This window comes from Nothobranchius furzeri, chromosome 5, assembly GCF_043380555.1.
Source record: "Nothobranchius furzeri strain GRZ-AD chromosome 5, NfurGRZ-RIMD1, whole genome shotgun sequence".
NCBI lineage: Eukaryota > Metazoa > Chordata > Actinopteri > Cyprinodontiformes > Nothobranchiidae > Nothobranchius > Nothobranchius furzeri.
In genome coordinates, this window is record NC_091745.1 from 79,084,847 (window position 1) to 79,098,051 (window position 13,205).

At 47.4% G+C, this 13,205-nt stretch overlaps 1 protein-coding gene across 5 annotated transcripts in view; it reads right to left on the bottom strand.

The window, feature by feature from the left end:
• epb41l4b (erythrocyte membrane protein band 4.1 like 4B) overlaps positions 1 to 13,205 on the bottom strand; it is a 38,675-nt gene that overhangs the window by 8,805 nt on the left and 16,665 nt on the right. For all 5 annotated transcript variants that reach the window (XM_070551197.1, XM_070551198.1, XM_070551196.1 and 2 more), the window contains exons 10-12: positions 12,917 to 12,986; positions 12,662 to 12,831; positions 2,410 to 2,519 (exon numbers count right to left, since the gene is read on the bottom strand). In XM_070551197.1, the coding sequence (XP_070407298.1) occupies positions 2,410 to 2,519; positions 12,662 to 12,831; positions 12,917 to 12,986 (350 nt within the window). The remainder of the gene's footprint in view (positions 1 to 2,409; positions 2,520 to 12,661; positions 12,832 to 12,916; positions 12,987 to 13,205) is intronic.

Sequence of the window (13,205 nt, forward strand, 5' to 3'; positions counted from 1 at the left end):
GTAAATTAGAAAGATCTTCAGTACGAGCCAAATTTTGTGATAGGAACAAATTAACTCACGTAATTTGCATATTATGACGTCATCAGGTGGCAGCCATATTGGATTGCATCACATTTGCAGATTTTTGTTGTTTTTTTATGTTTTTGTCTTATTTTCTTTGTGTTGTTATTGTTTATGATACAAATATACATATTCATATGTAGACATATATAACTATATATATATATATAACTATATATATATATATATATATAATATTTATTACTTTATTGGTATTTTGTTATGTTTACTGCGTATCAGTCAAAAGCACTGATTTTGGTGCTTCAGTGTCATGAACACATTTCACTCATCCCTTCTTTGGTTTATTTTGTTTATAATTGTTATATATATGTGTGTATATATATATATATATATATATATACATATATATATATATATATATATATATATACAAATATATATACATTTGTATAAATATATATATATATATATACATATATATATATATATATATATACAAATATATATATACATTTGTATAAATATATATATATATATACACACACACACACATATATATATATATATATATATATATATATACAAATATATATATACATATACATATATATACATATACATATATATACATACATACATACATATATATATATACATATATATATATATATGTGATGGGTAACTGGGTGATGATGAAACCAGCGACAACGATCTAAGTGAGACATCCTCATCTTAATCTGCTCCGGTAGGTAAATAAAAATGTTTAAGATAACGTTACCTTGATATGTCAGCTTCCACTTCGCTAATGGTGCGTTCGCTATACATATATATATATATATATATATATATATATATATATATATATATGTTAGCTTCCGCTTCGCTAATGGTGCGTTCGCTATATATATATATGTTAGCTTCCGCTTCGCTAATGGTGCGTTCGCTATATATATATATATATATAATCCTCAATCTCAGGCTTTTCCACAAGCGCCATGCAGAACTGAATGAACGCTTTCATTTCTGGGACAGTTACATCGTACCAGTCATTATATCTGGAGCTAGATTTCAGTTCCTCCCTCTCTAAATACCGGTGAGCATATCGGTTAGTTTCAGTTGTGATGAGGGTCCAGAATTCCTCATCCAAAAAAACTGACAGAAAATCAATGTGTTCTGAATTTGACAGATCCCTGTCTCCACAGTATCCAGCTGGCTCATCAAAATGCCTGATCCACTTGTAATACTGTTCCTCTTCCCCCAGACTAACCCAGCCATCATCATTACTATTGTCACTGAGGCTGTGTTGGGCCACCCCCCTGCTAGCAGTGATTTTTTTCCTGCGGTTCCTCCCCCTCCTGCTGCATTTCCCGCAGTTTACACCCTCAGGGCTGAATGGATCACCAGCGGATGTTTATATTTGATAAAATTATGTAAATAACCGTGAAAGTAAACATTTTATTTTAAAAACAGAGAAATGTTTCCTCTGTCAGTGATGGTTTGCATGTAATGATTTCTATAATGGATATTTTCACACTGGAATAAAGATGCTGCTCAGCTAATAAACAAATCAAATCAAATCGCTTTTATTGTCACGTCACATGTGCAGGTACACTGGTACAGTACATGCGAGTGAAATTCTTGTGTGCGAGCTTCACAGCAACAGTTGTGCAAAATACAATAACGTAAAAACAATCAAAGTATAAAAATGGCTAATCTAAGTAATAATATTTATAGTATGTAAGGTATATACATTCCTAAATGTGTGTGCTAAGTATTTTATTTTTTATTTTTCTACGTGTGTGCATGTGAGTGTGTGTATAATGCGTGTATACATATTTAACCAATGAATAAAGTAAACAATAAAATAAGAGATATAAAATATCTATAATATATATATACAAATTATTTATAATATAAACTGAGTTTTTGCTCTGTTCTTGTGGTAAATGGTGAATCTAAATCTGAAAGGAGTTGGAACGCCAACAGGGTCGGGTAAATACATTCAGCAGCCGTTTACATGGAAAAGATGAAAGCAAGTCTGTTGCTTTGAACTTGTCGGGCCTCTGCAGCTCACAGGAGGAGGGAAACATGGAGGAGTGCAGCAGGAGCTGCAGACAAAAGCAGGAAGGTGACGCTCGCTTCTAATCGCTGCAGTTTGGGGCACTTTCCTTAAAGAAAAGACCAGCGCTGTTTTATTTCAGCTAGTTACGTCACCACTTAGACTTTCTGCTAGGGGAAACGTTTGAATGGACCAGTGATTTCGCTGGCTGATGCTTTTTCTCCTCTCCCAGAGTGCTTGACCTTTGTGATAACTGATGAGGGCGTGTAAGGAACTAAGCGTGAGTCGTTGGTCACCTGTGTGTTGAGCGTGCGCTGATAAAGACTCACCTTTGCCCAGTGAGTGTGTGCGAGACGGGTAGCGCTTGCTGGGTCTCCTCTCGAATGTGCTGGCCCTCCTCAGCCGGCCCCCGTGAGTGGCCTGATACTCCGTCTTCCCACTGGGACAAACACAAAAACCAGTTTAAAGACTGGGGTTGCATATCAGAATGCTCAAGACCAACGTTCACCAATCAGAGCAAAAGCATGAGCTGAAAACTTGACACAGGTAGGGTTGGGTACCTTTGACATCTGAATCAATCCGGTACTACAGGTGCTGGCCAGTAAATTAGAATATCATCAAAAGGTTGAAAATATTTCAGTAATTCCATTCAAAACGTGAAACTTGTACATTATATTCATGCAATGCACACAGACCAATGTATTTCCAATGTTCATTACATTTAAATTTGATATTCATAAGTGACAACTAATGAAAACTCCAAATTTGGTATCTCAAAAAATTAGAATATTCTGAAAAGGCTGAATATAGAAGACACCTGCTGCCACTCTAATCAGCTGATTTACTCAAAACACCTGCAAAGGCCTTTAAAAGGTCCCTCAGTCTTGTTTTGAAGGCACCACAATCATGGGGAAGACTTCTGACTTAACAGCTGTCCAAAAGACAATCATTGACACCTTGCACAAGGAGGGCAAGACACAAAAGGTGATTGCTAAAGAAGCTGGCTGTTCGCAGAGCTCTGTGTCCAAGCACATTAACAGACAGGCGAAGGGACGGAAAAAATGTGGTAGAAAAAAGTGTACAAGCTCTAGGGATAACCGCACCCTGCAGAGAATTGTGACGACAAACCCATTCAAAAATGTGGGGGAGATCCACAAAGAGTGGACTGCAGCTGGAGTCAGCGCTTCAAGAACCACCACGAGGAGACTCATGAAAGACATGGGATTCAGGTGTCGCATTCCGTGTGTCAAGCCACTCTTGAACATGAAACAGCGCAAGAAGCGTCTCGCCTGGGCCAAGGACAAAAAGGACTGGACTGATGCTGAGTGGTCCAAAGTTATGTTTTCTGATGAAAGCAAGTTCTGCATTTCCTTTGGAAATCAAGGACCCAGAGTCTGGAGGAAGAGCGGAGAAGCACAGAATCCACGTTGCATGAGGTCCAGTGTAAAGTTTCCACCGTCAGTGATGGTGTGGGGTGCCATGTCATCTGCCGGTGTTGGCCCACTCTGTTTCCTGAGGTCCAGGGTCAATGCAGCCGTCTACCAGGAAGTTTTAGAGCACTTCATGCTTCCTGCTGCTGACCAACTTTATGGGGATGCAGACTTCACCTTTCAACAGGACTTGGCACCTGCACACAGTGCCAAAACCACCAGCACCTGGTTCAAGGACCATGGTATCCCTGTCCTTGATTGGCCAGCAAACTCGCCTGACCTTAACCCCATAGAAAATCTATGGGGTATTGTGAAGCGGAGGATGCAATACGCTAGACCCAACAATGCAGAGGAGCTGAAGACGACTATCAGAGCAACCTGGGCTCTCATAACACCTGAGCAGTGCCACAGACTGATCGAGTCCATGCCACGCCGCATTACTGCAGTTATTGAGGCAAAAGGAGCCCCGACTAAGTATTGAGTGCTATACATGCACATTCTTTTCATGTTCATTCTTTTCAGTTGGCCAACATTAGAGAAACAAACATTTTTTCATTGGCCTTTAGAATATTCTAATTTTCTGAGATACCAGATTTGATGTTTTCATTGGTTGTCACCTATAAATATCAAAATTAAACGTAATAAACATCGGAAAAACATTGGTCTGTGTGCATTGCATGAATATAATGTACAAGTTTCACGTTTTGAATGGAATTACTGAAATATTTTCAACCTTTTGATGATATTCTAATTTACTGGCCAGCACCTGTAATTCCCGGTACCTAGGAATCGATACCGGTACTTAACGGTACCAATTTTAGATACTTTTGAGTGTTTAATATTTTAATTCTCTTTTATAATTAAATATATTTTTTTCTCAGTATATAACCATATTTGATAAATATCACGATAAATAACATTCAACTGTTTGTATTTTAACATCGTCCTTGTAGTTTTATAAGCTGATAATTAAACTGAAGCAAACATCTTTACTGTGAACTAAATTTACTGTGTATCTTCATCAGTGTTGGGAACGTGTCAGGTTCGTTGGCAGATCTGAAGCGTGACTGAGAGTTCTGTTGCCCAGACGCGGAGAGACGGAGATAACCGGCGTGGTTATTTCCTGTAGGTGTAGTCTGAGTGTTTTGAGGGCTGGTAAGCCTGGAGACTCGATACAAAGTCTGGTGAGAAACGATGACTGAGCAATGAATGAAACGCCGGCACTTCCTTAAGTAGTGCCGGCGTGATGACGTCAGTCGCCACGTTGGTGGCAGGAATGAATGGAATGCAGTCAGCTGGAGGAGTTCGTGACAGGACCCCCCCCTCGAGGGACGGCTCCCGAAGTCCCAGGACGGCGGGCCCAGAAGTCAGTCAGCAGGGTAGGGTCGACAAACGAGCTCGTGGGCTCCCAAGAGCGTTCCTCAGGCCCGTACCCCTCCCAATCCACGAGGTACTGCCAACCTCGTCCCCGGCGGCGAGCGTCCAGAATCCTGCGGACCGTGTAGGTGCGATCCGCCTCAACACCGCGGGGCGGAGGCACCCGGACCGGTGGAGGGTGGAGAGGAGAGGAGATCACCGGCTTAAGCTGGGAGACGTGAAAGACCGGGTGGATCCGGAGAGTAGCCGGGAGGCGCAGACGGCAGGTGACAGGATTGATGACCTTAAGGACGGGGAACGGACCCAGGAAGCGAGGAGTGAGCTTCCGGGAGCCAGCCGGCATCCTCAGGTTAGCGGAGGAGAGCCACACCTGGTCGCCAGACCGGAAGACGGGGCCAGGCCGGTGGCGGCGGCGATGCTGACGGGCATACTCCGTGTTGGCCCGGGTGATGGCCGCACGGGCCCGGATCCAGGCGAGCCGACAGCGGCGGACCAGCGTCTGGGCAGCAGGGACCTCCACCTCCGGCACCTGATGATCAAACAGAGGAGGCTGATAACCGTAACAGGTCTCGAAGGGAGACAGACTCGTGGCTGAGGAGGTCTGGAGGTTGTGTGACAGCTCCGCCCACAGGAGAAAGCGGGGCCAGGTGGTCGGCTGGGACGAAGCGAAGCAGCGCAGGTAGCGTCCAAGCTGCTGGTTAGCTCTCTCTGTTTGTCCGTTTGTCTGCGGATGGTATCCAGAGGACAGACTGGTGGAAGCACCGACCAGGCGACAGAACGCTTTCCAGAAGCGTGAGACGAACTGGGGTCCTCGGTCGGAAACCACGTCCTGAGGGAAACCATGGAGCCGCACCACCTGTTCCAGGAGCAGTTTGGCCGTTCTCTTGGCCGTGGGGAGGCCGGCCAGGGCCACTAAGTGCACGGCCTTGGAGAAACGGTCCGTGATAGTCAATATAGTGTCCAGGTGGTCGACCGCCGGCAGTCCCGTGACAAAGTCCAGCCCGATGTGTGACCACGGCCGCTTGGGCACAGGGAGAGGCTGCAACTCTCCAGCGCCGGGTCGGTTGGAGGACTTGGATCGAGCACACACATCACATGCAGCTGTGAACTCGCGGACGTCCCTCCTCATGGACGGCCACCAGAGAGCCCGACGGAGGAACTGGAGGGTACGGGCTTGCCCTTGATGTCCCGCGAGCCGTGAACAGTGCCCCCACGTGAGCGCCTCTTGCCGGCAGGAGGCGGGAACGTAGAGGCGGTTCGGTGGGGTCTCCGGCGGCGCTGGATCGCCAGGAAGTGCCGCCTGTATGGACTGCTCCAACGGCCATTGGAGGGAGGCCAGGAAGCGTTGAGCCGGTAGAATGGTCCGAGGCTCCGGGGGGCCGGCATCTGGTGCGAAACGCCGAGAGAGAGCGTCCGCCTTGAGGTTCTTGGAGCCGGGCCGGTAGGCGATATGGAAGTGGTACGGCTCGAAAAAGAGGGCCCACCGAGCCTGACGAGGGTTGAGCTGGCGGGCAGTCTGTAGATGAATGAGATTCTGGTGGTCGGTCCAGATCAGAAAGGGATCGGTGGTCCCCAGGAGCCACTGCCTCCATTCCTCCAGCGCCCATTTTATTGCCAGCAGCTCTCTGTCGCCGACCCCGTAGTTCTGCTGTGTGGGGGAAAACTTCCGGGAGAAGTAGGCACATGGGTGGAGCTTAGAGTCTGGACCCCGTTGCGAGAGAACGGCCCCCGCTCCCACATCCGAGGCGTCCACCTCCACGACGAAGGGCCGGGTCTGGTCCGGGTGGAGGAGGATGGGTTCCTTAGTGAAACGTCCGACCAGCTCATGGAAAGCACTGACAGCCTCTGGAGTAAGGCGAAACGGGCGAGGCTGATTGGTGGTTTTGGTGAGTGAGGTCAGAGGTGCTGCGAGGGAACTGAAGTTGCGTATAAATCTCCGGTAAAAGTTCGAGAAACCCAGGAAGCTTTGCAGCTGCTTCAGGGTCGTGGGTAGAGGCCACTGAGCTACGGCCTGAACCTTCTGGGGGTCCATCTTCAGGCCCTGGGAGGAGATGGTAAAACCCAGGAAGGAGGTGGACTCCTGGTGAAACGCACACTTCTCCAGTTTGCAGTAAAGTCCATGGTCCAGGAGGCGGGACAGAACAGCTCGAACATGACGGATGTGCTCTTCGGCCGTGCGGGAGTAGATGAGGATGTCATCTAGATACACAAAGACCCAGCGACCCAACATGTCTCTCAGCACATCTGTAATGAACCGCTGGAAGACGGCGGGGCTGTTGCAGAGTCCAAAAGGCATCACCAAATATTCATAGTGGCCAGTGGGCGTGATAAAAGCGGTCTTCCACTCCTCACCTTCCTTAATACGGATGAGGTTATAGGCGCTGCGCAGGTCCAGTTTAGTAAACACTGCGGCTTGTGTGATGGCGTCCAGAGCGGTGCCCATGAGAGGGAGAGGGTGGCGGTCCCGGATCGTTATTTTATTTAACCCTCGATAGTCTATGCAGGGCCGGAGATCCCCCTCCTTCTTTTTAACAAAGAAAAACCCCGCGGCCCCGGGGGACGTTGAGGGACGGATGAATCCCTTCTGCAGGGCATCAGTTATGTAATTGTCCATAGCCCGGGTTTCCGCCGGAGAGAGGGAGAACAGGCGACCCCGAGGGGGGGTGGTGCCGGGCTGGAGCCTGATCTCCAGGTCGTAGGGTCGGTGAGGAGGTAACCTGGTAGTGGGTTCTTTAGCGAAGACCTGAGCGAGGTCGTGGTATTGAGGAGGGATGAGCGTCAGGTCTACGTCTTTGGGAGGAGCTGCTGCTGCCCGAGGTGCAGGGGAGTCCCGGTGGTTATGGCAACCCGTGCCCCAGGCCAGGACTTTACTGGTGGACCAGGAGATGTGAGGCTCATGGCGGCAGAACCAGGAATGACCTAGGATGAGAGGCGTAGCCGGAGCCTGGATGACCAGGAAGTGGAGGGTCTCCCGGTGTTGGTCAATAGTCATGTGGAGACCCTGAGTTCGGTGGGTGAGAGGGTACGGCATGATGGGCCGGCCGTCCACAGAGGTCACGGGAATGGGTCGGTCGAGGGCGGTGAGGGGTATCTTGAGCCGAGTAACCAGTCCGTGGTCGATAAAACACTCCGCAGCCCCAGTGTCTAAAAGTGCCTCCAGTCTGGTCGGGCCTTGGTCCAGGTGGAGGGAGACCGGGAGAGTGGTTCGGTGTGGAGCCGGAAAAGTGGAGACTCCGGGCGGGACAGCTCCTACTCCGACCCGGAGGGACCTTTTCCCGGTCGTTTTGGGCACGTGCCACGGTGGTGACCCAAATCCCCACAGTAAGCGCATCTTCCCTCCTGGTAGCGCCGTGCCCGTTCCTCAGGGGGAAGATGTCCCAGCTGCATCGGCTCCTCCGTCGGTTGGTGAGCCGGCCGGCGGGGTGACGTCCTGGTGTGTACGGGGGCTGACATGGTGCTCGGCCGGTTCAGGATGCAGCGGTCCAGTTGGAGAGCCAGATCCACTGCCAGGTCCAGGGAGGTTGGGACCTCGTGCCCGATCATGCCCTCCCGGATTCTCGGTGACAGTCCCTCCAGGTAAACGGCCTTTAGGGCGGCGTCATCCCACCTCAACCGAGCTGCTGTCGTCCGGAAGCGAGAGGTGTACTGAGCCGCCGTCTGGGAGCCCTGGCGAAGCTGAAGCAGCCGCGTCTCGTCCGAGACCTCGCTGCTGGGGTGCACAAAAGTCTTTTTCATCTCCTTTACAAAAGTCTCATAGTCATTGCAGGCAGGAGATTTTTGATTGTAAAGAGCCGCCGCCCATTCAGCGGCTCGACCTGTCAGCAGTGAGGTCAGCAGGGCGACACGAGAGCAGGATGTGGGGTAGCGTGCCGGCTGGCACTCGAAAGTCATGGCCAGGGTCGCCAACATGCCCTCCGGGGATCCCCTGGTTCCGTCCCACTTATCTGGAAGGCTGAGGCGTGGTTCCATCCTGTCAGGAACAGCTGCGGTCTGACGTTGCAGAGCGGTGGTCAGCTGGAGTACTAGCTCGGTGAGTGACTCAATCTTTGTGGCTTGGCGATCAGCTATGGCACGGAGCTGGTTCATGTCTGCCGTCTGCTGATCCAAGATTGCGCGCTGTTGAGCCACTTCGGCACGCAAACGCGCGAACTCCGCTGGGTCAACTAGTGGCTCAGTCATCCTGTCAGGTTCGTTGGCAGATCTGAAGCGTGACTGAGAGTTCTGTTGCCCAGACGCGGAGAGACGGAGATAGCCGGCGTGGTTATCTCCTGTAGGTGTAGTCTGAGTGTTTTGAGGGCTGGTAAGCCTGGAGACTCGATACAAAGTCTGGTGAGAAACGATGACTGAGCAATGAATGAAACGCCGGCACTTCCTTAAGTAGTGCCGGCGTGATGACGTCAGTCGCCACGTTGGTGGCAGGAATGAATGGAATGCAGTCAGCTGGAGGAGTTCGTGACAGAACGTTACTTTAAAAAAGTAATTAGTTATAGTTACTGATTACTTTGTCAAAAAAGTAACTCAGTTACTAACTGAGTTACAAGATTATAAAAGTAACTAATTACCAAGAAAAATAACCACTTCGTTACTTTTTTCATTAAAGCATGCAAGAATTACTTCAATAGTAAAATATAAATGACTGGAACATAATAAAATGTGTGTCCAAATGTTTTTTTATAAACCTGAATAATTTAAATAAATAAGCACTTAACAGGAGGAACTACTAACAGGAACATTACACTAATCTAGACTATTAAAAGGTCACTGTGTGATATTTAACAAGACCCCAATCAGCTAAAATTTAAAACTGCAAATATAAACACCTGCAAAGGTTCCCGAGCCTTTAAATGGTCTCTCAGTCTAGTTAAATTACAGAAATAAATGTAATTTTGCACAGTATTCTAAATTTTTCAGCTTCACATCTATTAATGGTTAAATAAATAAATAAAATCCTTTAAAATGACACTAGAAGAGGCACAGATCTGATGGAGGACTTACATTTACTAACGTGGGTCAGACCCAACCACAGAAGAGATGAAGCTGGGTGGTGAACACACACAGGTAGTTCTAATAACACCTGAGCTCCATGACGTCTGAGACTGATGCATCAGTGTTACAGCGGGACTAAAGACATGATCAGAAACAGGTTACAGCTGGATGATCTAGGAAGGTAGAAGATCAGGACGTCTGAGCGGTGAACAGGTGAGCGGACCTTCGGGACGTCCCGATGAATATCCACACCTGCAGCCGTAGATATTCATCACGTCTTCCTCGTTCTTCACGGCCGTGATGCTCTTGGATGAAAACATCTGCCTCTTTAGCTCCTGATCAGCTGATGACAGCTTCAACACACCGCGCTGCTTAACGCACGCATTTCCTTATCAGTAACAGAAACGAGGTTTTGTTAAAAGAAGACGGTAATTAATTAGTTTGCTCGTTACTGAAAGAAACATTTTTTATTAACGTGGTTATTTAAAACGGCGTTGTTCCCATCACTGCTCTGTCGTGTCTACAGCAGGCAGCGACTGAGACCGTGAGGGTCTCCGCCCACCCGGCCATCATCATCATCGTGTTTGTAAGTGTGTTAACGACACCTCTCTCTCCCTGGCTGCAGCTGAAGTGTGGCGGTCAGAAAGCCTCACACTGTTGCTCAACGTTCGACAAGCACATAGTAACGCACAACCTTCCGTCCCCAGTAACGTGACGGCGTTGCAACAGTGGGAAAAGTAATTAGATTATTCCGTTACCTAAAAAAGAACGCCGTTAGTAATGCCGTTATACTCCCAGCGTTACTCCCAACACTGTTCTTCATTCCTTTTACCGTCCTTTTTCATTAGATTTTTCCTACTGGGAAGTTAGAATTTCCGAGGAGAAAGTGAACGCACCATTAGCTGATAACAATGGTGGCAATGGAAGCTAACATATCAAGCTAACGTTATCTTAAACAGTTGATTTAGCTGCTGGAGCAGATTAAAACGATGATGCCTCAAACTTAGATCGTTGTCGCTGGTTTCATCTTCACCCAATCACCCGTCGCATTTAGTAAAGTGAAGCCAAACTTTAGAGCGCGTTCATGTTCTTCTAGTCGGAAATTCGGAGTTCCGAGGAGAAAGCAAACGCACCATTAGTGAAACGGAAGCTAACATATCAAGCTAACGTTATCTTAAACGTTTTATTAACCTACCGGAGCAGATTAAGATGAGGATGTCCCACTTAGATCGTTGTCGCTGGTTTCATCATCACCCAGTTACCCATCACATTTAGTGAAGTGGACCCAAGCTTTAGCGTGCGTTCTTTCTACCATGCTGCTCTGTTTACAACTGGCTCGCAGCGACCGACGACATAACGCTCATGCGCATGCGCAGCTGTCTAGGCAAGTCAAATGACGTGAATCGGTGCTCAGTCGGTACTGTGGAATTCGGTCGGTACCTTAAAAAGTACCGAATTCGGTACCCATCGCTAGACACAGGTGTTATAAATCTAGATGAAAGCTGCTGAAAGATCGTACAAGCAGACTACAAGAGCATTGGTGGAGGTTTCTTTTTTCAAAAACCAAAACAAAAGCGAGACATTTTCTCCACTAGGCCCCGTGGAAACCTCGTGTTATATATTTAATTACAAGTGCTACAGATTGTTAGCTTTGCTGCTAATTTCCACCGACATTAAATGCATACTATGCAACTTTTTTATATTTTTAAATAATTTTTAATGAGCATGTGCTAAAATGACCCTTTAGGGTTAATGAAACGTCACTCAGACCCCCACCGTTCCGTGCCTAGAATACCGCACTTGCAACTTCAGACTGGTGGGCTGCTCTGTTGGGACTTGAGCTGACATACTTGATGCTGCAGTCTGCTTCCTGCATGTTTCAGACCGTGAACACAGCTGAATTGTGTCATTTAGTGATGAATCACTCGTGTTGACACTAATGAAGGCTGTGGAGACATTTCAGCTGTTAGATTAAGGTGTTAAAATGGCAAACGCAAAGTGAGGGGATAAGTTTCGCTTTTGGTTCTACTAAACGGACACTAGGGGGTGCTAAAAGCAAGTTTAACCACAAAGTGTGCCTTTAATCCCAGAATCCTGATTAATTAACGATGTAGGGAAAACCGATGACATAGTAAAGGGGCATATTTGCTATGAAAGTTTAAAAGTTGAGGATTTAAAACTGCAGTAATCTGCTTCAAAACTGCTCCCACTGTGACTAGCTGTTAGCCCGTCAATCCTCTCAGAACAGATGTCGTTTAGAGATCCATCTTTAACGGGTAAACGTTTATACTCTAAACCTTTCGCAGCAAAACATCCTAACTAGGACCTTAAATGAAGCAGCACATAGTTCTTCTGCCTTCAAGGTGAATGCCTCACACACACACACACACACACACACACACACACACACACACACACACACACACACACACACACACACACACACACACACACACACACACACACACACGCACACGCACACACAGCAGCTCAAACTAATGACAGGAAGTGCCCTTCATGTCTGAGCATTTGCTTGGACCGTCTCTGACAATAATCACAAGAAGAACAAACAATATGAGGGGAATATCTCAGTCGCCATAGGAACAGATCCACGTAACCATAGACACACAGTAACCATAGATACACAGGATCTGTTTTACGTGACACATAATTCCCCCATGTGCTGGCAACAAGTGCTGGTCACAGCTACCTGGCCGAGGCGAGGCGTTTTATTCATCTCAACCAGTTTTTGTGTCGTTCTGTGTCTGAGTGCGTCTCTGAGCTCCACCTGAATCTGAAGCGGGACCCGAGTCGGGTGAAGTCGCTGTGGCTGGCCTTGCCCGCGGTCGGCTGGCGCAGACGAAAGAAGGCGTGGCTCTCCACGGCGCACTTCCACAGGTGTTTGCAGTTCTTGGCGCTGTCCAGCTGGAAGATGAAGGTGTGCTCCTGCTCGCGACCCTTCACAGACGTTTGACCACGTTTACATACACGAGGAGGGAGCTCTGGGCGGGCATTTGCATGAAGAAGATTAAAGAACACAAACCTGCTCATCGTCCTCCACCACCATCAAGGTCAGGCGGCTCTTCTTGAAATCCAGCCGAGTGATTTTGGGCCTGAGTGACAGAAATGAAGACATTTAAAAATCTTTTCAGCTCATAAAGTGATGCCATTTCATATTTTCCTTTTATTTCGTTTCTAAAATGCACCAAATTTTCAGTCCTAAATTATCAGCACTGAAATAAATGATCTACACATGAATTTTATCTGACAGATTTGTGTAACAAAACAAAGAATAATATTTTGTCCACAGTTTTCTCCATAATAGATCAAGA